This window comes from Orcinus orca, chromosome 3 (genome assembly GCF_937001465.1).
Source record: "Orcinus orca chromosome 3, mOrcOrc1.1, whole genome shotgun sequence".
In the NCBI taxonomy this organism is placed as follows: Eukaryota; Metazoa; Chordata; class Mammalia; order Artiodactyla; family Delphinidae; genus Orcinus; species Orcinus orca.
In genome coordinates, this window is record NC_064561.1 from 20,454,077 (window position 1) to 20,479,907 (window position 25,831).

The 25,831-nt window shown below is 41.2% G+C and overlaps 1 protein-coding gene across 4 annotated transcripts in view; it reads right to left on the reverse strand.

Moving 5' to 3' along the window:
• Nucleotides 1-7,310: 7,310 nt before the first annotated feature.
• Nucleotides 7,311-25,831, reverse strand: part of FAF2 (Fas associated factor family member 2) — a 60,756-nt gene continuing 42,235 nt past the window's right edge. For 2 of the 4 annotated variants that reach the window (XM_033414945.2, XM_033414946.2), the window contains 9 exons: nt 23,111-23,245; nt 21,370-21,446; nt 18,880-19,018; nt 17,174-17,259; nt 16,980-17,071; nt 15,138-15,315; nt 13,996-14,167; nt 13,224-13,367; nt 7,311-8,171 (listed from right to left, as the gene is read on the reverse strand). In XM_033414945.2, the coding sequence (XP_033270836.1) occupies nt 7,959-8,171; nt 13,224-13,367; nt 13,996-14,167; nt 15,138-15,315; nt 16,980-17,071; nt 17,174-17,259; nt 18,880-19,018; nt 21,370-21,446; nt 23,111-23,245 (1,236 nt within the window). In that variant the 3' untranslated portion in view covers nt 7,311-7,958. Of the gene's footprint in view, nt 8,172-10,283; nt 10,448-13,223; nt 13,368-13,995; nt 14,168-15,137; nt 15,316-16,979; nt 17,072-17,173; nt 17,260-18,879; nt 19,019-21,369; nt 21,447-23,110; nt 23,246-25,831 lie in introns of all 4 variants that reach the window. The other 2 variants (XR_007476268.1, XM_004284834.4) reach the window with 2 other exon arrangements.

Genomic DNA, 25,831 nt, shown 5'->3' on the forward strand with positions numbered 1-25,831 from the left:
AAGTTATGAAGTTCCATCAGGGCCCTAGAATTGAGGCCCCAACTTCTAGGCTGGGGAACTGAGAGGCTCTGAATGCTCCCAGTTGACCTCTGTTTTCAGAAAGAAATCGGCAGCAGTGAGGGAGGTAGACTAGTAACTTTTTGTGCATATTCCCACCGTGTATTCTGGTCTCAGTCTCGCCTGGGCCCTCAGTTTGCTGAGACAGACTTCTGAGTCTTCCTACACTCTGTTCTGCTCTCTTAAATGGCCATTTTAAATCTCCCCAGTCTTCTTAGACCTCTGGCCCATCACTTTCCCCCAACCTGACAGATAGAACAGACACAATCACTTGGGGACACCCTCAACTTCTGCCTTCAAACCTACATTCCAGAAGTCAGAATGCACTGACTTCTGCTCCCATCCTTCCTCCTAAAGCCAATGCCTCCCACCACTCCAGTGGCATCTTTCTCTATTATCCCTTCTCTGTGTATCTTCAACCTCTTTCTCTAAAATCTCATTGCTTTTAGCATTTAAACATAATGAAGTCTCTCCTACCTTAAAACAATAACTCTTCCTCAGTCCTGGCTCCTATTTCCCCCCATACCTTTCACTGACAAATTTTGTGAGAGCTGCCTATACTCGATCTTTCCACTTCACCTCTCATGCATTACTTGTGCCTCTGACACTGTACTCCTCCACTGAAATAGCACCAGCCAAGGGCACCAGAGACTATTTTTGTTTCTAAATTTAGTTGTCGGAAACCATCCTCAATTTCTCCCTCTCCTTGACCCTCCATATCTAATCAGCCTCCGAGCCTTGGCCACTGTCCCTCCTAAATAGTGCTCAGCCCATCATTAGACTCTTTCCGTCCCCAGGCCGCTCCTGATCCACGACTCTCATCATGTCACTTGTCTTGCCTGCCGTCTTGCCCCCTCCCATCCAGTCTCCCCATGGCGAGAGAATCAGCTTTCTAAAACCCCAATCCCTTGTTTAAAGCCCCTCAATGGCCTGCAGGATAAAGTGTGAATTCTTTAACCTCGTTTACATATTCTGACCCCCAACCTGTGGGAATGGAAACAAGGCGACACTTACTCTGTGTCAAATATCAGCTGGGTGACTTCTACATTCTGAAAGGTCTTGTAAGAGGCCAATGAAAATGGTAATTAAGAGATCACAGGTGGGACTTCCCTGGTGGTGCAGTGGTTAAGAATCTGCCTGCCAATGCAGGGGACATGGGTTCGAGCCCTGGTCCGGGAAGATCCCACATGCCGCAGAGCAACTAAGCCCGTGCGCCACAACTACTGAGCTTGTGTCTAGAGCCCGCGTGCCACAACTACTGAAGCCTGTGCTCCACAAGAGAAGCCACCGCAATGAGAAGCCCGTGCACCGCAACAAAGAGTAGCCCCCGCTCACGTAACTAGAGAAAGCCCGTGCGTAGCACCAAGGACCCAACACAGCCAAAAATAAACAAATAAAACAAATTTTAAAAATACATTATTAAAAAAAAAAAGAGGTCACAGGTGACCATAAGAGACAGTCAGTGGAGATGAAAGTATAATTAACAGGAGGTTAAGAAAGAAGTGGAGGCTGGTTGTGCAACCTATCTTGGCAGGGAAGGAGACAGGGTGGTGACTTGTGGGTAAAGCAACATTAAGATTTTGTAAGGGAGGAGATGCCAAACAGTTTTTGGTGGAAGATAAAGAGATCCAAGCAATTGGAAAGGGGATAGTTTTTGGTAAAGATCTGGCGATCATGACACAGATAGGAGACTGAGCACACACTGTTGATAGGAGTATAAATAACTTTTCTGCACCACAATTTGGAGATAACACAAACATTTTAAAAAGTAAAAATTTCCATTCCTTTTAGTAGTCCTTTTGACTACTAAAAATTTTTTTTCCTGAGAAAATAAACATGGATGTGCATATTTAGCTACAGGGATGTTTATCAATCTATTAGATAATCTATTAGATAAAAGCAAACAAAAAGGTTAACAACCTAAATGTCACAATAGGCTTTTGATCAATTTATGGTACAGCTATTCAGTGAAATGCTGCATAGCCATTAAAAACGATACAGAAGAATGTGTGAAATAGAGATAATACAGTATTTACAATATTATCCCATTTCTGTATTAAAAATGTTTTTATATGCAATGAAAAGTCTGGGAAGATATACACCACAGTGTTAACAGCAGACATCTCTGGACAGTGTGGTATAATACATTTTTTTGTTTCTTTGAACTTCCTAAAATTTCATCATGAAAACAACTTATAAAATCACACACACATACATAGGGGGTCCATTTATACAAAGTTCAAGAACAGGCAAAACTTCTATGGTGAAAGAAGTCAGAATAGTTGGTTACGTCTGAGAGGCTATTGATTGGGAAGGTGCACAAGGGAACTTTCTGGGGTAATGTGGTGTTCTGCATCTTAGTTTTGGTGTATACTTAGGTAAAATTTTATCAAGCTGTGGATTTAACAGTTGGACATTTTACTGGGTGTAAATTATATCTCTTTTAAAAGAAAATACACCCACAAGACAGAAGAGAAACAGGAAGCAGGTGACATCACAGAACAATTTTGAGGTGAAAAAGGAAGATGAGGAAGTTCTGTGACAAGACCTCAGTTTTCTCAGGAAGTAAGATGTTGCAGTGGGTTTAGAGTGAGGAGGATGCAGGTGGGCTTGGATTTGAGAAAGGGGGACACAGTGAAGCAGTGCCTATGGTGTAGAAATGCATAGGGTTTCCTAGAGCTGGATCAAAGGAGTGGGCACCAACCCCCAGGGCTCTTCAACTCACTGTGATACATGCTAGGATTCTGCAGCTGAAGGAGCAAGAGGAAAGAAATCAAACGGTTGAGTTTACTTTGGGAATTGTGACAGTCAGTACTGGCTTGTAGTAGAGAGAGGCGTGAAGCCAAGATGACACCAGAAGGGAGACTGAAATGAGGGTGAAGGGACAGGAGGTCTTTGAGAGCAGAGTAAGGACAGTGGAGTTGGGTGGTAACAGCTGTGGTGAGAGGGACTGGTTCTGAAGTCCTGAGGGTGAAGTAGTTCTGAGTGAAGGCCACACTCAAAGCAGGGGACTGCTGGCAAAGGAGGGAGGGAAGCGACCACTCATCTAAGTGTCCATCTACCCAATGCCAGGCACTCACAGATATCAGCTCATTTAAATGGCACCTGGAGGGGATTCCCTGGTGGTCCACTGGTTAGGACTTGGCACTTTCACTGCCGGGGCCGGGGCACTAAGATCCTGAAAGCCACTCAGTGCGGCCAAAACGAATTAAAAAAAAACCCAACGCCCCAAAAATGGCACCTGGACTTTTGCAAGGAATGTACTGCCATGAGGTTTATATAGGAGGAAACTTGCCCTAGATCAATCCGTAAGCAGCAGTTTCAAATCCAGATTTGACCCCAAAGCCACATCCCACCATACTCAGCTGCCACACAAGGCAAATCAGCAGAAGAACTGGAATTTTAGGGAATCCAAATATGTAGATGTGAGTCATTGAGGTTGCTGGTGGAAACTATCAGTTGCCAACATCTGGAGAATGGCCAGTAGCAACCAGAACAGGATAAAGTAGTCCAAGCAGATGGCATGTACTTTGGGAGTTTGCCCTGGAGGACAGTGCATCAAAGTGGCAGAAGAGGCAAGAGGAAGGGACTCTGGTGGCTCGGGGCTTGTGGCTCCATCAAGGTAAAAGCACACGTGGAGTTCCAACTGCAATGATGGAAGTGTGTCAAGAAAAAAGTGTCGGGCACTATTTGCCCATAAGCAAAGCCTCAACCCCTCCCCTTTTCCTCTCCTTCCTTAATCCATATGGGGTGAATTGCTAGCAGTGGGCAAACTACAAACTGGCCATCAGTAATAGGAGCTTTTACCCAACACTTATTATGTGCCAGGCTATCTGCAGCAGCAATTCACAGAATCTTCATGGATATGGTACAGTTGGCCCTATTTTACTGATGATGAAACTGAAGCCTAGAGTTGAGGTTAGTTGGCCAAAATCACAGCCCCAGTCAGGATTTGAGACCAGGTGTATCTGGCATCAGAGTCTGCATCTTCCTTGACTCTATTAATCGATGGCAAAATTTTTACATGTAAGCTTCACAATTGCGAAGTATTCATTTTTAGTGGATTCTGACCTAAGGTGAATAAACTCTTCTTGAAAACTTACTAGACGAAGACATTCTAGTTTACACTTAAGATGTGCATTCAAAAAAATTATATACACACACACACACGCATACCCACCTACACACCTTTGGATAAGCAACAGGGCAGACTCTGAAGATGACAAGAATCCATACTCACAGAAATGAGTTCTTTGCCCAGGACAGACAGTGGGAAAGAGAAAGGCAAAGAATTGAGGCTTAAGTTTCCGCTCAGAAATGAAAATACGAGCAAAAATACCTAGGAGCATAGTTCTAATAGTCCAGAATCTGTTAGATCCAAAGTGACTCTTCTCTAGCCACTCATTTGCAAGGACATGGGTCTGTTCTGGCAGGAGAAACGACATGCCTTAAAAAACTGAGTTCTTAATGCCAGAAAATATACCTTCAAAATACACTTCCTTAGAGAAAGGGGAACAAATACTGAATGGCACCTGTGTCAGGTGCTTCATATACATTTTAAGTTTTTTTTCCATTTATTTAATCTTTTAATCTACAAGCCTATCCTGAGGCAGATGATGTTAACTTTTCAGTTGGGGAAACTAAAGCTCATGGAAGCTAAAAAACTTGTCTGAGGTCATAAGGCTGACAAATGACAGAGCCCCAACTTGAACCCAGATCTGCCAGCTCCTTCTACTAAAGCACACTGCCTGAGCTGCCATTTTCCACAAGAACACATTGTAGAAGGTCTATTTTAACTCCTTGCTTCTTGGCAATGTTCCCTCTGTTCCCTCTCCTGGTGTTTTCCAACCTTGCCTTCAGACAGAGAAACATCTACCAGATCTCCCCTAGACAGAAAGACCCACAACTTGTTAGGAAATTTTTGTTATAAAACATTTAATGTTAACCTACAATACAATGTAAACTTTTATGAAAAAAATTTAAAGTACACTAGATTTCTTCAGTAAATTATCACGTAACTATTCAGGTGCAGTACAAGTTGGGGCACTGCATCCTTTGTGGATGGATTTCCTGTTGCTGCATCCCTCACAAGTCCTAAAAAAAACCAGTTGTAAAGTGGAGCTCCTTGTTCAAGCACCAGATAATACACTCCTGATTTTGCATTCTGGGGGTTATCACTCCTTCCCACAGTCATTTTCTGTAACTTTTTCCTTGGCCTTGGCACCATTAGCAATTTTCATGACAGCTCAGTTGAAGATTCTAGGTTCTTTTTATTTTTTTCTAAAAGAAATATTCTCCATTGGCCATCTCTTATCCAAACATCATAGTGAAAACAAGCAAGGAGAAAGAAGTATTTGCTGCAGGAAATCCTGCAGAAGTGAAAGAAAAGACTGAGGCTGCAGAAATTCGACTGACTTCAATTAGGTATCTTTGCTTGGTCAGTTCCTATGGAAATTCAGCTGAATCTACAACTTTAGTCTTGGGAGTACAAAACAAAACTGGAAACAAGTGTTTTTGTTTAGTTGATGACTTGCCATTTGGAAACAACAGCTGAAATAATTAGGAGGTGATTTGGAAAGAAGAGCAAATGCTTACAGATCACCAGCTTCTCAGTATTTTCTCACTTGCAGGTCCCATCAAGTTCCCAGAGGTCTTTGGGAGTAACATACAGATTGTCCGGGCGTTGACAAAATGTGCATCTTTCATGGAGGAGAGGAGATGGCACCTAGGCAGCAGGTCTAGGTCAGCATGAAGACAGGAAGCGAGACTGAGTAAAGCAGGGCTGTTTCCACGCTAGGAAGACTTTAATACTCTGGCATCTGACCTTCTTCACTGGACAAGTTATCAAAAGGCAAGAGGCGTAAAGTGCACATCATAGAATAATATGCAGATTGAATTATTAAGAAAATATTTACAACTTCCCAAAGTGGTGTGGAAAAGATACTTGGTACACCCAGCCTGGTGAAGGTCCTTAATACCCTCCTATGCGGGGAAACAGCTTTGCATTCCAGACAGGGAGGGTGGCTCCGAGTTAAGTGGAAAAATTCATCTTTGCATGGTTGTCAGCAGGAAGTAGACTTCACGTAAGGTAGAGTGGAGAACAGTTTATCCTTAGTCACTCCAGATACATTTTATGACAACAGTCGGAAAGCGATTTCCCACTCATCTGGACTTGGGACAGCAGGAAACAAAATGAAAGAAAACACGGAGCCAGGAGCAGAATTAAAGTTTCCTGGAGATGGTACTGCAGACACCTGTGCCAAGGCCACTGGGAAATTCTCAGGCTCCCCAGGTGATACCCATGGGGCTCCTCACCCTGCCCCTTGGTGTTTACCCCAAACACTAAGGGTGGCAGAGAAGAGCAGTCACATCACTGCTACTTAAAAGAATGGTCCTTAGCTTTTAGCTAAGCAAGAGAAAGCCTTTGGAGGCTGCAAGTCTAGCAAGTTATGCTTTATGTTGACATGAACCCCTGGCCTCACAGCATGCTAGGGAACTGCAATAACTTCAGTAACTTCAGTAGGTTGCAGCGTTACAAGTTCTGCAAGTCTAGCTACAGAACACTTTGGAATACTTGTCAGCTCACGCTGACATCTGTGAATACATGGCCTGACCCCTATACTCATACTCATTACCATAAACTCAACCACAGATGAGACATCAGAGGGAAAAACCCCTACTGCTTCAACACAGCAATAGAGGGAGAGGATAAAACTGCCCCCAGCAGGTGGCTACACCAAAAACTGAAATGTGCCTTCCGACACTTTACACAGGCTGAGTTCTGTCTTGGCTCCCTTCAAGGCCTCCGGTTCTTTCAACCCTTAAAACACCACCACCACCACCACATTCCCAGTGAGACAGGCGGGGTATTCTCACATGGTTCTGCTGGTTCCACCACAGACCCTGCTTGTCCTCTGGAAAGGCACCAAGCTTGGCAATTCAGGAAAGCTCAAGGCTGGGCAGGAATAGCATGCACATGTCAGAACACATATCCTTTGTTCAGATCCCATAATGACCACCTGGTCCAGATTCCAAGGAAAAGCTGCAGTTGTACGTATAGGTTAGTCTACATGGAGTTCATACCATGTATATCGGTGTATCTGTACATACACAGCCTTTGTAGAGCTACAAACCCAGATTTCCTCCCATTGTACCAAGTGGGATGCATAGGTGGCAAGAAAGGACAGCAAGAGTTGGACCAAAAAGAACCTCTCTGGGAACGTGAGAGGGACAATGGCAGAAATAAGCACAAACCAGCCTGGGACACCTTTATTACACTCTTGTGGGCTAAGGAGCCCAGGGCAAGAACTCATGGGTTTAAGAAATGGCTCTTTATCAAATGATGTTAAGGAAAAAAAATACATCTATGTCAGCCTCATTCCTTTGGTCATTACAAAGCAACAACAAAAAAATTAAAGTTATTCATAAATTGTGGGAAGTTCAAGGAACATCTCTGCTCTGTGCCTTCCCTTCCCTCTCTTCTCCAGAGGTGGAAGAAGCAAGTCCTCAGGAGATGCTGCAGTAGCTGGTTGTTGGAGGTTTTTTCACTTTTATTTTCTATAAAAGCAAGAATGAATGAGATCTAGTGGGAATGTCCCCTTCCCCAGTTGGGACAATGGCTGGGTTGGAGGTGAAGAGTCTCCTTTCACTGGAAGGTGTGGTGCAGAGGCAGTAGGGAAGGGTGGGTTTGCCAGCAGGAACGTTCACTGCTAACCTCGAGTGCACACACAGGTGGTGACTTTTGCAGGCAGCATGGTTTCTGATCCTTCCTGAGGATGCAGCAGTCTTTTAAAAAAAATATTGTATTATAATAATAATAATATGAATTTCTCTCTCTTATTTTTTTGTTTTTTTCCATTTCTTTTAGGGATTGGGGTTGAAAAGGAGAGGAAGAAAAAGTGTCATTCGTCTGTTAGGTCCTGAACAAAGAGAACTTCTGTGTGGCTGAGTCCGGCCTCCTGCAGCGTGGGGGGGTTGGGCCACTCCTCTGAAGGGGTGCAGGGCAGCACCCTCCGGGGAAAATTGGCTTCAATCTGAAACTTTTCAGGGCTTTCTTTCAAGGAGAATAAGAAGTCGTGGATTACCTGCAGAAAAAGAAGGTAATTTTCTATTACCTATAGAAAAAGAAGCGCAGTGAGAAAAAGACAAAGACAGACACACACACAACCATGAAATCAAATATACCCCAGCTCTCCCCAGGGTAACTTGGAGATATGAAGTAATCACATTAGACTGAAATTCCATTTCAAAGTCGATCAATTTCAAAGAGCAAACATGTCGGGCAGCTCTTTTAAGAGATTTATTACACAGCCCAATGCTAGTCCTACTCTGAATTGACCCATCTGTTTCTTTTTTGAAAACCTGTCTGATATAAAGTTAAACATTTTTAACTTACAAATAACCAAGAGTTACAGAAAAGTTGGAAGCACAGGTACAGAATTTTTTCTTTGAACCAGTTGAAAGTGAGCTACCAACTGAATGTCCCATCACCCCAGAATACTTGTGTATATCTTTTTTTTTCGGTAGGCGGGCCTCTCACTGCTGTGGCCTCTCCCGTTGCGGAGTACAGGCTCCGGACGCGCAGGCTCAGCGGCCATGGCTCACAGGCCCAGCCGCTCCGCGGCATGTGGGATCCTCCCGGACGGGGGCACGAACCCGTGTCCCCTGCATCGGCAGGCGGACTCTCAACCACCGCACCACCAGGGAAGCCCTCTTGTGTATATCTTACAAACAGGGCAATCACCTTCATAATACAACCCTCAAAATCAGGAAACTTAACTGATACATTACTACTGTAATATAATAATGTACATTAAATTTTTATTCAGGCCCCATTCAAGTCTTGGCAGTTGCCTTTTTTTTTTTTTTTTTGGCAGTTGCCTTTTATAGCAAAAGGATCCAGTTTTAAATTGTATGTTGCATTTAGTAGTTGTCACATCTCCTAAGTCTGCTCCTTTTAGCCTGGAACAAATACTCAGGATTTCCTTGACTTTCATGACCTTGACACTCCTAAAGATTACTGGTCAGTTACTTTGTCTCTCAATTGGTTTATCTGATGTTTACTTTTTTTTTTTAAATTTATTTATTTTATATTTATTTTTGGCTGTGTTGGGTCTGCGTTTCTGTGTGAGGGCTTTCTCCAGTTGCGGAAAGCGGGGGCCACTCTTCATCGCGGTGCGCAGGCCTCTCACTGTCGCGGCCTCTCCCGTTGCGGAGCACAGGCTCCAGACGCGCAGGCTCAGTAGTTGTGGCTCATGGGCCTAGCCGCTCCACGGCATGTGGGATCTTCCCGGACCGGGACATGAACCCTTGTCCCCTGCATTGGCAGGCGGATTCTTAACCACTGCGACACCAGGGAAGCCCTGATGTTTACTCTTGATTAGATTCCAGTTATGCATCTTTGACGGGAGTATTACAGAAATGATGCTGTGCTCTACTCAATTCATCCTATTCAGGTGGAGTACAATTTCATTTTGCTCCATTACCTATGATGTCCACTGTGACCACTTGATTAAGATGGTGCCTGCCAGGCCTCTCCACTCTAAGTTAGTCTTTTCTCCTTTGTTATTAACGAGTATTTTGTGGGGGGGTACTCTGAGACTACGGAGACATTTGGCTCTTCAAACTTTCTTCAATTTATTTATTTATATTAATATAGAGCCATGCTTTCCTATTTTATTCAATAGGTTCTAATGTTCAAACTGTTTCAGATGGAGTCCGAGGAGCCCAATCAAGCTGGCCTCCACGTCTTTCTGACATGTCTCCATCATTTTTTGAATAATTCCTTGCTTTGTGGTACAAGGTGTTCCAGGCTAATCTTGTATTTTCCCTGTCCCAGTCCTGGAATCAGCCATTTCTCCAAGGAACCGTGATTCTTCTTAATGGACAATGCTATTTAAAAACCACGATCTAGGGAATTCCCTGGAGGTCCAGTGTTTAGGATTCCACGCTTCCACTGCAGGGAGCATGGGTTCGATCCCTGGTCGGGTAAGACCTTGCATGCTGTGTGGTGCGGCCAAAAACGAAAAAACAGAAAATAAATAAATAACAACAACGACCTAGGTGCTAGGTATGTTCATTGCTATTGGGGTGCTGATGTTCCCAAGCACTCTCTGTGGAGAAAGCCAGACAATGTGTACATACATATATGCATCTATATCTCTATTTCCCCCTGTATACTGAGAGCCATGAGTTGATTCCCCTCTCCTCATGTATACCCTCCTTACCTGGTTCTGGATTTAACACCCACCCCATCTCCAGGCCACTTGGGCTCTGACTTCTCTGCACTGGGTGCTCTCACATATGCACACCTCCTTCACTTGATCGAGATCTGACACCTTCCACGTAGACCTCTCTTCTGTGAGAAAGCCCTCTTCACCCTGGTCTGGCTCTGGCAAGGTACAGGTAAATTCTTATTTTCCCCTGTCTCTTAACGCCACACATTAAGAACAGGCACCCTGGATCTGATCTATGGTCCTCTTTATCTCAAATTCTGTTTTTAACAAGACTCTAAGGGATGTGCAGTGAAGGGCACTGCTAACCTCTTTCAGGTCCATCCCAAAGATCAGGAGCACCCCATTCAAGTTACCCTTACTTTTTTGAGGGTATCTGTTTCTATTTCCTTTTTGTTCCACCTCTCATAAGTTTATTTCCCTCTGCCTGAAGAGGCTATTGCTACAAATCCATTTAAGGAGTAAATTCATTTTCCTTTCACCTAATCCATTCATGATTTTACAAAATTCTCATATTTTGGTCCATCAACCTTAATCACTTTCAGCTCCTTTCTCTGTCTTTGCAATTTCTATTAACATTCATTCTCCTTTTCTTTTCTTGAGATGCATCAGTTAGACTTGCACCAAGTATTCTTGATATGAACCCAACAGCGTTTTACAAAAGGGCAAAATATCTTGCTTCCTTTTCAGTCACTGCTTGACAATACTCAACACTGATACAACACTGACATTTTCTGTTTATCATTGGCAATGCACCAATACCATCAGGAAACAGATGAAATCACCTCTACAGGTCCCTTTTGGTTCATAATGGATAGAAAAATGATTTCTGGGCTGAGTATAATTTGGTTTCTCTCTTACATGCATTCATTCAGGAGAAAGTCAGCTGCCACTTTTCTGCTCACTCTTGAAGGCTAGAGATTTTTCTACAGTTTACCCTTTTTTATCCTAGCTTTTAACACCTGTCAAGAGCTGAGCATCATACACAAACTGAGCATTTTGCTGAACATTCACTCATTGAGAGTATTTATAAATGGTAGAGCTCACAGAAGATCACACAAACTCCGCAGGAGCACTAAAAAACTGTAACTCACTATTCAGTTACATGTTATTAACTCTATAAATGTTAAATGAAAGGCCAGCACTGCCAATACACCTCTCCTCTTACACTTCTTTCTTTCCCATCTGATCCTTGTCCCCATTTACGAATTATTTCTCTCCATCTGAAGTTTTTTTCTTCTTTAAAAAATAACTTGTAGTGTAAACATATTTAAAAAGCCTACAAGGATTAAATATTTAACAAATGGGTTGGTTCCCCTTTGGCTAAAAGTCTATTCTATTCCACAATTCTAACAGATTTTCCTCCAAAACTCTCAAGAGAGGAAATTTTGGTTAGGCTTTTCATATACAAAATGATAATTAGAGTTTGGGGAGTAAAAGCTCCGTAAGCGCTTGGGCATACTACAGAGAAACTGTCAGTGACCATGGCTGCAAGCTAATACCCACATAGAAAACAGTAGTTAGGAAACACATCAAGGAAGGGGAATGAACATTTAGAAACCATCTACTACATGCTAGGTCCTGTGTGAGGCTCATTCATGTTATTCCCAACTAAAACATCCAAAGTTAGAGATGTGAGCACCTTCCCCCATATAAATCAATGTATAAATGAGCGATAAACAAATAAAACGAGGAAGCTATTGCTTCTCTCTCACTAGGATGCCTCACAACGTTTTACTTTGAATTAGCTCTTTGAATCGTCTTACATTCCTTACTGGCCAGTAAGCTCCATGAATTCCAGAACCACGCTTTACTCACCTGCATAACCCCTAGGGTGCCTAGCACAGTGCCTGACATACCTTCAGTTTAATGTTATCAGAGGACAGGTTATATTTCCATTTTACATGCAGGATATATCTGAGGCCCTATAAGAGACTCTGTAACTTGTCCAATGTTTTCCAGTTAAACAGGAGAAGTAATGAATGTGCTACCCAGCCTCACCTGACTACAGAGCATCCACATTTCTATTATGTAGTTTATTCTTGAATATTTCAAATGATCAGGGAAATGGCAGCATCTATTATAGTTGTAAACTTGGAAAGGCAACTTACCAACGCTCAATATAAACAGGAACTTCCTTCTGATAATAAACACCAAAAACAATAGCGTTTGAATGCTTACTATGAGCCAGGCACAATGTTGAGCACTTTACATATGAACTTAATCCTAACAATCCTATTAGAGAGTGACTATTATACCCATTTTAAAGATAAAGAAACTGAGGCTTACAGATTAAGTAAACTGACCAAGGAAACACACCTATTAACACTGGAACAATGAGAATTTGATCTTCATTCTGTGAGACTCTGAGAGTCTCTGCTTGTAACTACATCCCTATGGAATGACAAACACTATTTACCTATGGACACCAGATACCCAAGGTAGCCCTACTAAGTGGGGCTTCTAATGGGCTGAGTAGAAAGAAAGGGTGACAACTGCATGCAAGCTGTGCATGCACTTATATTCAGTTGTGTAATTCCAGTCCTTCCAGGGCAGCGGGGATAGAGCTTTTTCTACACAGCAAGGGGTTCTGGTGGGATTCTAAAGCCAATGCGAGTCGAGCAGCTTGGAAGAGCCTCCCACCTCCAACATACAAGTCTTTTGTGGGACTTCTTGGTAAGCTATCTTTTCTTCTTAGCAGAGCTCAAACATGATAAAATGAAACCTTAGTAACTGCTTTGAGTTGGCAGCTAGACCTGAAGGAACCTACAATAATTCAGTGCACTCTTCTCTCTGCCCCACCTCCTTCCTCCCCTGTTCATCAGAGCAGCAGATACAGCAATAACACTCTTGAGAGTCTTTAAAAGTTTCCATATCTACAGCCCACACAGCCCAGACTTTACATACACTTCACACAACTTAGGCAGTCCTTACTGTTAGAGACTGTGAAAAGTGGAATCGTCTTTCTACTCGAGAATCATTGGGTAATTTGAAAATGATTTTGACACTTTCAGGGTCATCAGGGGAAGGCTCCGGGGGCAGGCACTCCAACTTCCTTTCCTTCTCCTCTTGTAAATTCTGTAGAGACACAAAGCAAAGGTGAGGCTATGGCTCCAATCAGGGAACAAGGAAACAAGAAACACAATCACAACATGTAGGTTTACTAGGCAGTCAGATGAAAAATTAATGACCAGTATCAGAAGAAAACTTCTTGGCAAGGGTCAGAAACACCCTAATTCAAATTATATTTATTTGATTACACACTATTGCATCACATGTATTATTTATTGACTATGTTAAGGTATGTAACTGTTAGAAAAAAGGGAATGACTAAAAGACCCTGGCTATAATCAAGCGGCAATATTGAAACAAGATGATGAATAAAATGTCAGATGAGCTAAACACTGGTACTAAGAATGAATGCTTAAAATCTACTGCTGTGAATTAGCATATTGAACTGCTTATTATCTATTTATACTTACTTTTCATGGAACAGAGCTTTTCTGCCTAACTTTTACTTACTCTTGTATTTGTTTTAATAAACTTTTTAAACAATTAAAAAATACTTTTTGTGAAAATGTAGTAAATATTAAAATGGCATGGAGAATTTAAATCACTCACAATCCTATCATCTAGTTTTTTCTCTCACACTTGAGAAAAGACCAGTTTGAGAGTCACCAGAAGTAAATAAAGACAGGCTCCTTACCCGCCGCCGTCTCTCCTCTGCCAACTTCTGCTGCTGCACCTCTTCCTCCTTCCGCCGCTTCCGCTCCCGCTCCTCCCGCTTCTTTCTCTCTTTCTCCTGGTCAGCCCGGAGAGAGGCCAGGTAGGCCTCATCCTGTTGTTGTCTCAGCACCTGGGTCTGGTTTCGTTCTTCCCTGTGGACAGATCAAAAGCATAGAGGGAAAAAATAAATCTCACAAAGCTCTGTGTTTTCTTATATTGAAATTTTTTAGGGGGTTAAAAAGGTTGACAATCTTGGCAGATGACAGTTAATACTACCATAAGGGATTCAGATTCTCATGCAGAATCTGAATGAGCCATCTCTTTTCTTACTTTAATTTGGCAGAAAAAGAAATGGCAAGCTTTTCCCTCTCTTTTTAACTTTCCATGTAAAACTATCCTTTCCCCCCAATCCTAACAGAAGTAACACAATATTATTGCCATAAAATGATCAGTGGGATCATATTTTATAGGTAAATACCTTTCTGGGTTACAACATTTTTGTGTATGTTGCTTTCATAAAACCAAAAAACCACATACACACATTTTAGAAGATGTGAAAAATAAAGAAACATCTTATTCAGAGTTCTACTAATCAAAGAGAAAACACTGTAACATTTTGGGATATTTCTTTTTCTCTCCAAAAAATTGTGTATGTACGTAGGAGTGTGTGTGTCTGTGTCTATAAAATTAAAAGAAAATATCCCAGAATGTTAAAAGTGGTGGTAGGATTATGAGTGATTTAAAATTTCTTCTGTGCTTTTCTATGTTTCCTGAATTTTCTACATTAATTAATGTACATTACTTATGTGATGGGGGAGGAGTTATAACCAAGTTATAAGCATTCCTCATTTTTTACATTTAAGTTCTTTATATCATGCTCAGCTATTTTAAATGACACAATTTACATTCCTGAGCATAGAGTCCTGTCTTTATTTTGAATCACATCTCCAAGAAAAGATGATCTGATGGAGTTATTTAGGTAAAAATATATAAATATTTTAACACTAAATGGACAAGGCTTTTAAAGTTGCCTAACAGAGAAGAAGTCAGGATTTGTGGAGCCCCAGGTAAGGCACCCAAGTCTACAGCTCGTCTCAGTTCCAGAGAGGAACTCCCCTGTACCTCTCTAGGCGTTCTGACACCAGGTAAGTCTGGTTTGCATCCATGATAAATGTCAGCTGGTTAATGAGGTCATCAGGCTGAATGAGGCCTTCTAGCCGTCCTACCACAGTCATTCTCCGATCCTTCAACATAATCATGGCCAGGAATGGATAGGTGTTTTCTCTTAAAGCCTGTGAGACTGACAGAAAGAAGACCCAAAAGATCAAGGGCAGGACTTAGGGATAAAACAGATTAATTCTTAGACTTTACACAACAAGCAAGAGAGAACTGCTTTGGTCTCAGTTGGGAAAGAAGGGAGGTGTCATTTATTCCCTGCCTACCTTTTTCCCTCCTAGTTTCTCAATCTTTTTGCTGTTGTTGTTATATACTTGTGTCCCTATTCCCAGGTAATTTGATTAGAGTAGGACAGGCTTTTCTGGTGGGGTGTGGTTGTCATGATGATGCTAGGGCAGGCTGCAGAGTTCAAGAACAATGTCTATTTGATGGAGGGAAAAGGCTCTACAAAGACTCTGGCTACTGCTCAGCATAATTTCCCCCTGTGTCGAAGGGGACAAGGCTGCAAGTCTCAAGCTTTATGTTACTGGTGAGGATCTCCACCATCATCTTCCTTGTCTTTTGTTCCTCTCATCCAATCCCTTCCTTATCCCCTTTTCCTATGTCCCACCTGCCCCCACCCACTAAAAAAGGGCTAGCTTTTCTGTTCTGAAGGAGTTTAGAAAGTTGGTCTTCCAAATAACCAAGATTTTACAATTACAGAGCTTTACCTGTTTTACCTTATGATTTGAAAGAAGAGATTTTAAGCTTCTGTTAAAAATATTCTTAGTCTCCTTCTATCTATCACTCCTCACACCCAAAGCCGTAAGAGAATGGCAAAACATATACTGCAGGAACTTATCAGATGTTTAAAAACCAATTAGGAATAACAGTTCGGATTCCAGGATGTAGACAAAACATCTGCTGCATCTTTGGTTCTCAGGATTTAGCACAGCACCTGGTATGCTAGTATATATTCAAAAGTTGCTGAATAGAAGTAGCTGCAAAGTAACTACATTTTCCTTCACTAGATGCCTTTATATCTTATACTGACTTCTAAAGATATTTACCTGCAGTTAAGAGTTAGTTATAGTCAGCAAAGATCTGAGCTTTCTGAATCCCTATCAGCACTCAGGGTACTCAAACTCATTGTGCAAGAAGCTCTGTTAAAATTGCTGATGACAAGAATAAACTCTTCAGTAAAAAGCTCATTAAGATTAAAGGCAAGCTGGTGGCCAGGACTGGGTATTTTTTTTTTTTTTTTTTTTTTTTGCAGTACGCGGGCCTCTCACTGTTGTGGCCTCTCCCGTTACGGAACACAGGCTCCGGACGCGCAAGCTCAGCGGCCATGGCTCACGGGCCCAGCCGCTCTGCGGCATGTGGGATCTTCCCGGACTGGGGCACGAACCCGTGTCCCCTGCATCGGCAGGCGGACTCTCAACCACTGTGCCACCAGGGAAGCCCCAGGACTGGGTATTTTTAAAAATAAAACAGGCTCTGAAAAAAAAAACAAAAACAAAAACAAAAACAAAACAGGCTCTGGCAATGGTTAACTGTAATGAATGGGCTAGAGCCTGACAGACCTGAGCTTGCTCCAAAACTTGCTAACTGTATGATCCTGGGCCAGTGGCTTAAACTCTCTGAGCTTGTTTCCTAAACCGTAAAGTGGAGGTAATACAACCCCCATCTCTCAGGACTGCTGAGAGGATCGGTCAGCCACAGAATACTCATGCAATAAATGGCATGTCCTTCCAGATTATTCCAAAGATATCTCAACAATCTCAATGAGGCAAAAGAAACATGACTTACCCCTGTATCCCTCAGGTTTGTTTGTGGAGCATGCCCAGAAGAGCATCCTAGTGTTTATTAGTGAAATAACTTCAGGAGCACAGAGTGTGGTGCTGTGGAGAGGGATGAAGAGGACATGAGAAGAACTTGCTTACTACAAATTATCAGTAGATAAGATCAGAAAAGAGGAAAAAAAAAAAAATCAATCCACTTACCGACAGAACTCATCAGAGTCCTGGTGATCATCTCCATGAAGATAAACCAAAAGAAAGCGAAGCTCCCGTTTGGCATCATTAAGTGCCTGTGAGAAACAAAAGATCACAAATTATGATGATGACTGTGCCTCAAACTTTTAATTAGGCTAAGGGTCCTAATGGATACAGCTACGTATTTAGGAACAAAAGAAGAAATGAGGGAAAAAGGTGAGCAAGAAAACCAGAAAATTCCTGGGTTCCTACCTTCATAACCCTGGCATTTCTCTCCCTACAAAAAGTCCATGCTAACAAGCTTCAATGAAAAAGTTTTTAGTGTTGTTAGGATTTAAATTCTATCAGGCACATAAGAGTAGGCAGGCTGACAAAAAAAGGCCCCCTCCCCACCCAATCACAGAAAAGTCATCTGTTCCCACAATCTAAAGGAAGATGTAAACAGGAAAATCTGACCTGAAAAGGGAGATGAGAGTTTTGCCACTTTACAGCTACAACATAAAAAATACTGCGAAGATGAGCCTGATCCAAGGCCACATACCAAGCAGGGATGAGGGACTGAGGGACCCAAGGGCATTTTAAAGAGCATGGGGTTTAAAAGATCTTCAAAGACAAGGCTAGTGTCCCAGATTTCTGTGTATGCTTTTGCATTTGCAGAATCCCAAGTACATTACAATTTAATTAAGATTTCCTGAATGACCATTGGTGGTCTACCTTCAGGATTACAGCAAAGAGGGTGTATGAGAGGTGCCCATCTCATTCATGTCTGTATCTCTAGCACTGAGCACAATGCATGGCATATAGTACGTGCTTAATGCTCACTGAGTGGGGGTGGGAGCAGCCAGTGGGAAAAAGCAGATGTGGGAGAATCACAGAAGGAAGCAAGAGTAAGCATTTTTCTCTTTCTCCAGATAGATCCAGGAATCCTGGAGGCTGCAGAACCACCCTCAGGCATAAGGTGTTACTTCTACATTTTTCTCTGGTAAACTAGAGCTATGCCCAACACCCATAGAACTCCTAATTTTTGCTCCCTGAGAGGTAACAACAGTCGAATGTCTGCGTGGCTTGGGTTGAATTAGATGTGTTGCTTTGAGTCTATGGTCTATCCCCTTATTCAATTCTGCGAGGGATACAAGACTTAGGTTTTGCCTATAAGGAGGAGCTTGCAGTCTGATACAGGAGATAAGACATTAACACAAACAACTATAAAATAAGGAAGAATGTGAAATTGCTATAACGTTTAAAAAAAAAGAAAACCACTATGAAAGTACAAAAGGAAAGACTACTATTTTAGATTGCAAGTAGGCAGGGTAGGGCGCAACAATTAGGAAAGGGTACAAGAGGGGAGTGACATGAGCTGGTGAAGGATGGGCAAGATTCCAATTAGCAAAAATGTGAGGAAGGCATTCTAGATAGAGGAAACAGTAAATCAAAAGCAAAGGCACAGAGGTGGGAAAGTACAGAGTATGTTAAGGGAATGGTCAGCTGGAACCTAGGGTATAGGGAAATAAGTTATGCAGGAAAGACCTCAAAAGGAGGTTGGGATTAGATCAAGGAGGGCCCAGCTAAAGGGCTTGGTCTCTTTTTGTGTAAGCAATAAAAAGCTATTTAAAGTTTCTGAATCAAAGAATGACATGATCAGTGCTAAGCTATGCTTTCCTTTGAGGATAGAATCATATCAATAAATTGGCATCTATATGGTTTGTGGCACTGACCTGGCTGTACGTTCCCTGGTAGAAGACAGGGTGTGCCCTCCCATATTTCTCTTCAAAAGAGTGCATAAATGAAACAATGTCCCCAACGGGGTCAGTGACCCGGCTGCGAGGGTCAGGCCGTATAAAACGAAGAGCAAACCTGGGGAGGAAGGAATAAATATCACATGAATCGGCTTACTGTAGTGCATATGGAGTGGGCCAGTTTGTAAAGATTCCTATAGCAGAGCCATGGGCATGGCAGCAAAGGGAGGTGAACGGTCTGTGAGTGGACCATCAAACCTGAGAGTACAGGCTAGCTCAAAAGCCACAAAGCAGCAAGTGTTACACCACTGTCTGCTTAAGAAGAATGCAAATTACTAGAATTATAAATTCCAACACTGGCCTAAACAAATCTTGAGTGCTTTTTGCAGAAAAATTTAGGGCTATAAGAATTGGGAAAGGAAGACGCAATATCCAAAAAGATCACAGGTCAGGCTGTGTCCCCAGACTCTCCATAACGGCACTGTCTAAAACAGCAGCCACGAGCCACATGTGGCTATCTAAATTACCAAGAAAATTAATTTAATTAAATACAATTTTAAAAATTCACTTCCTCACTCACACCAGCCACATTTCAAGTGCTCAACAGCCACATGTGGCTAGTGGCTTCCACACTAGACACTGCAGATATAGAACATTTCCATCATCACAGAAAGTTCTATTAGTGCTATTCTAGAACAGAGCTGTATCTCTTTCTGGTTCTTCTACTTGCCTCTCCCTTTCCTTTCTGTTCTCCTGGGATTTTGAATTATGAGTCCACATTCCCAAACTATTCAAATTATGGACAAGAACTTCAAATCCAAACTTGCAGTCATGACTGACTTGCTCTTCAACGGGGCAAGTAAATTCTGCTCAGTGATTTATGGTTGATAGCATCCATGGAGGAAGTTATAAAATGGATCTAGACAACACTGGCAGAGTTGGAGACCTGGCAGTTACTGTAAGGTTAAAGACGGTACCACACATCTGTTTCTAAAGAGCCCATCTTATCACATTTGTATAGTACCAGTTATTTATCCTCTGGGTTTCCATAAAAGGCAAAGGAGCAGGGGCTTGATAAGTCAATGTGCTATGTAACATTAAATAAGTTACTTGGATGATACAGTTGGATTAAAATTAGTAACACATGCCATGCATATTTTTTCCCAAAGAAAGCAAACAATATTCATATACTTAAAGAAATATCAGCATAGAAAAGCTGACTAAACTATGATACCTTCCTTACCAAATATCGAGCCAATTCCTTATCCCCTTAACAAATTCCCCATATAAACATGATTTCACTTGGAATTTCTCCTGAGTAATCAAATCAAACTCATTGACACAAACATTCCAGAGCAAATTAAAAACAAAAGTAAGAAGCTGTGTATGTGAGGGAGTGATTAGAAATCCTTAAGAAGATTAATGTTTTGATAACTTTCTCTGAAGTCAAGTATTTTAGGATTATCTTATTACTCTTTAAGTTTTCAAATTTTGATGAATGGATAAAGGTTTTAATTTTTTTATTTCTCATTACAATATATTCCAATGGCCAACACAATTTAGGACAATCAGCTTTTTAAAAAAAATACAGATATCAACTAAGACTTCATTATGATTTTAAAGGTTTTTACATGCCCATTCTTAGGTATTGTCTGATCCTCTGCAGCTGCTGGGTCCTTACCTTCAGGCTCTGCTCCCTAGAGCAAGGCAAAGATTAGCCCATATTTAGAGGAAGGTATAGAATGCCCTGTATGCAAGGTTCCATCTGTTGGCATGGATGCCCATAAAACATTTTAGTTCTCCATGAAGTCTAGGTGTGGGTTCATCTACTACTGAGTTCCAGACCAGACACCCCAAGTCTGATGTGCCAGAAACTTGGGCCCCTTGACATTTTCCAGCCTTTCTGTAGCTTCCTGTGCTGAGCTCTCCAAATGGTACATGAAGGAATTAAGAAGAAAGGTGAAAGTGTGAAGCAAGGGGGAACACATATGGAAGGGTTCCAGTGCCAGCAACCTATGGGTTGCCAGGACAGAGGAAAATGTACAGAAGGTGTGTCTAGAATGGTGAAATTGTTATAGGAGGAATCTAGAAGAAAGTAGGTCATCTCAGAGCAAAAGAATTTGTTGGAATTATGAGTTGTAAAATGATTTAGGGTAAAAGTTACAAGGAGTGTGAAGCTAGTAAAGATAACAGAGGTTGGAAAGGAAAGGGTGTGAAGATTAACTAGGGAATGTAGGGGGACAAACATGTGGGATAGGGAGGCAGACTTATTTGTGAAAATGATAACATCTGTTGTTATGTCTGAAAAACCGAAAATATTTTCATGCTATATGAATACTTCAGGAAAAGTATTCAATCTGATGACAAACTGGCAGCCAAAATTGATAGAGCATAAACCTTATTCTGGTCTATGTTTCAGTTCCAACGTCTACCTTGTTACTACTAACACATACATACAAAGGTACATACCTAAATATATCAAGTATTGTATAATAGGTAAACCGGAATGGAAGCATTATCAAGTAATAACCCCATCCAAGCAGCCCCTGAAATTCCAAAAACAAAGTTAGATATCATTCTCTCAATCCCTAATACCTTAATTGCTAGTTAAGATTTACATTCTTTTTTGTCCTTTTCTTGTAATTTCTCCCTCTGCAAAACAAGGTTCCCTTTTCCTGGCCCACCTCATCCTTCTTAAAAACCAACTACCTTTGACCTCACTTCATCTAATACTATTATATTTTTCTTTTATACAATAATTTTTGTATTAAATTTGCTTGAACACTTATTCTGCAGCTACTTACATACATTAGCTGTCAAATTCAGTTGCAAGTTTTCCTCTCTAAATCATAAATATTCATTCTTTCCTTTTTAGACTTAATATATTAAAATGTGGTATATAGAAATAACAAGAAAGATAACCACTACTGCTACCTTGAACATTTGTATATAAATAACAAATAATTATATTAACCACAATTATAAATCTCCAAACAGCTGCTAATCTTGGTAATACTCTTAATTATTATTTTAACAGTGTTGATTACTGCTGCTCTTATTATTAATTAGCAAATATATAGGGCTCTATAGCTTACAAAACATTTCTTACACGGTATATTGTGTTAATCTGAGACCCTCTGTGTCCATGGCCAGGGAGCTCTAGAGCTCTGGAGCCCCATTAGTGGACATTAGGGTCCCAAACACATTCAAGCCCAAAACAACTGGAGAAACATTGGACACATACAGAACTACTCCTTTTTTTTTTAATTTAAAAAAGAAAAAAGTTTTCTTTTTCTTTTTTTTTTTTTTTTTTGGCCACACCACACGGCTTGCAGGATCTTAGTTCCTTGACCAGGGATTGAACCTGGGCCCTCAGCACTGAAAGTGGAGTCCTAACCACTGGACCGCCAGGGAATTCCCTAGAACTACTCCTTGAATCATATAATTGCTCTAGGAATCTGTGCTGTTCTACTTCAGAATACCCCAAAACATCTACTTAGAAACTATTTTTAAAACATTATCAAGTACTCCACAAAAAGGAGTGATGGAGTAAATTCTAAATCCAATTATAAGAGGTGAGTGTAACTCCAAGAATAAGAAACTCCAAAAAGTTCTCTGGAGTGTTCACTATCAGTATATACACCTGACTTCCCTAATTTGACTGAATAATTTGAAGAGGGAAGAATGCCTCTTTATTCATCTCTAGATCCCCAACAGCAAAATATAAAGGACCTTGGAACACTCTTAAGTGCTTGCTGAATTTAACTGAACCACCTCCTCGCTGCTAGCCCTTCAAGACTAATTTCTCCCACAGAGATTACAAGTACTTTCCTAGAAGTAGCTTAAAATTAAGTAAAATGAAGCAACAAAGAATTCAGTAAACACTCTAACTTAAGAGTGGAAGATCTATTAAACACATAGCAAACATTTTTAGACATGTAAATACATGTAGATGAAGTGCTATAAACAAGGCACAGAAAACTCTTCAAATAACTGGCATGGAAACAGGAAAAAAAAGGATACTTTCATTGGTTCATTAAGGAATAAAGGAAAAATGATAAACCCAATAAACCTACCAAGGAGCTAGGTCAAGCTAACAGCTTTATATTCTGAATATTCCTTTTGTTCCTATCATACAGAGATCAACATAAGCAAGTGAAAGAACTTTTAAAATAAAAAAGGGAGAAATTCCAGCTATGAAATAACTTGCCCTTGGTTGTGGTCTTGAAACAACATAGCTGTAGATCCTGTGGTCGGCTGTATTAACTTGCAAGGGTCGGGATGGTGGTGGGTTGAAAACACTTGGTACACCCTCTTGCTCGTTCAATCTGTCCTGTACAGCAGCCTGAGAAGAAAAGAATAGCAAGAACTTCAGTGATGCTCAAATCAACCTAGAAGAGATGAGACAACCATTGCTGGTGTTTCGAAATAGGTCATCAGGGAGTATATAATCATGAACCTTTCTTTAACTTGCTATGGTGGGAGGCAATGTGTGGTGATGGCTCCAGAATTCATACACAGTAGAGGAGTACTAGGAACTTGTCTGGAAGCTCACTGCTTTTATTAAGATGGTATGTGTTATTTAGGGTGGCTGGGATACAACGTGCTTCACTGTACAAGCGTAAGGAAAACCATCCACAGAGAACACAGCAAAGCAGACTGTGTCCCCAGAGCTGTGCAATGGAGCAATCCTGATGGTTGGTGTTTGATGGAAGGCTTGGCTTTGGAGCAGAGAAACTTAGGTCTGAATCCTAGCTCCAGCACTCAGAAGAATTGCTTGGATTCTGTGCCTCAGTTTTTCATGTGCAAAATGAAGAAACAATACTTCTCAGGGTTAATTTGAAAAATTAATGAGGTGACCATACACAAAGATTCTAATATAATTCCTGGCAGACAGACGATCTTCAGTAAAAAGTCTCATTCCTTTCCTAACTCTGCCCCTGAAAATGGATATTTGTCCCACTGTAGTAAAAAAATTTGGCCTTACACAAGAGGAGGTCTGATCTCTGCCTTCGACTTCTGGAGATAATCTATGTCACACCTGATAAGAGTATCTTTGCTATGGGAACCTAGGGTAGGGCTGACCACCCTAGAAAGACCAACCATTTAATTTAGGCTGGGGATTTTGGGTAATGCAGTATCAGTCAACCTAGAGACTGAGTTCAATTACATAGGCAACCAATCAAATCAATCATGCCTATGTAATGAAGCCCCAGTGAAAACTCTGGACACTGAAGCTGAGGTGAGCTTCCCTGGTTGGTAATACTTCATGCATATTGTCACACACTTGTGCCAGGAGTGTAACATGTCCTGATTCCATGAGAGAAGTAAGGAATCTTTGTGTTTGGAACTCAAGACTCTGCACTAAGTGTCTCTTTCATTAGCTGATTTTAATCTGTATCCTTTCCCTGTAATACACTGTAACCATGAGTTATAATACCTTTCGGTGAGCTCTTCTAGTGAATTATCAAACCTGAAGGTGGTTTTAGGAACACCTTGAACTTGCAGTTGCTGTCAGAAGTGAGGGTAGGGACTTCCCTGCTGGCATAGTAGTTAAGATTCCGCCTGCCAGTGCAGGGGACACAGGTTCAAGCCCTGGTCCGGGAAGATCCCACATGCCACGGAGTAACTAAGCCCGTGCGCCACAACTACTGAGCCTGCACTCTAGAGCCCGCGAGCCACAACTACTGAGCCCATGTGCCACAACTACTGAAGTCCGTGCGCCTAGAGCCCATGCTCCGCAACTAGAGAAGCCACCACAATGAGAAGCCTGCGCACCACAACAAAAGAGTAGCCCCCTCTCAACACAACTAGAGAAAGCCCACGGGCAGCAACGAAGACCCAACGCAGCCATAAATGAATGAATAAATAAAATTAATTAATTAATTAAAAAAAAAGTGAGGGTGGTCTTTTGGAGGACTTGTGTGCCCTCCAACCTTGACAGTTGGCTTTAAACTTTGCCATATGGCTAACTTCATGTAGTCCTGTAGGTTTCATGTTTTCAAATATTAAGACACAATTCAATGGGGAAAGAATAGTCTTTCAACAAATGAGGCTGAGACAACTGGATATTCACATGCAAAATAATGAAGCTGACCCCCTAAATCACACTATATACAAAAACTAACTCAAAATACATCAAAGATTTAAATATAAGAGCTGAAATTATAAAACTCCAAAGAAAACACAGGTGAAAATCTTGTGACCTTGGATTAGGCAATGGTTTCTTAGATAAGACACTAAAAGCACAAGCAATAAGAGAAAAAAATAGATAACTGGACTTCATCACAACTGAAAACTTTTGTGCATCAAAGGACACTAACATAGAGTCAAAAGACAACCCCACAGAATGGGAGAAAATATTTACAAATCATATATCTGATAAGGGTCATCTAGTATCTACAGTATATATAAAGAACTTTTACAACTCATCATTAAAAAGACAAACAATCCAATTTAAAAATGGGCAAAGGATTTGAATAGACATCTCTCCAAAGGAGATAAACAAATGACCAAGAAGTATATAAAAAGATGTACTACATTATTAGCTATCAGAAAAATGCATATCAAAATCACAAGATACTACTTCATAACCACTAGAATGACTGTAATATAATAAAAGACAGATGTTACAAGTTGTAGGTGAGGATGTGGAAAAATTGGAACCATCATATACCATTGCTGGGAGTGTAAAATAGTGTAGCCTCTTTGGAAGCAGTCTGGCAGTTCTTCAAAAGGTTAAACATAGTTATCATATGATTCAGCAATTCCACTCCTAGATATATACCCAAGAGAAATGAAAACATATGTCCACACAAAAACTTGTACACTAATATCCACTGCAACATTAATGACAAGAACTGAAAGGGGAAACAATCCAAATGTTTATCAACTGATGAATGGATAAAGATATTGTGGTAGATTCATACAA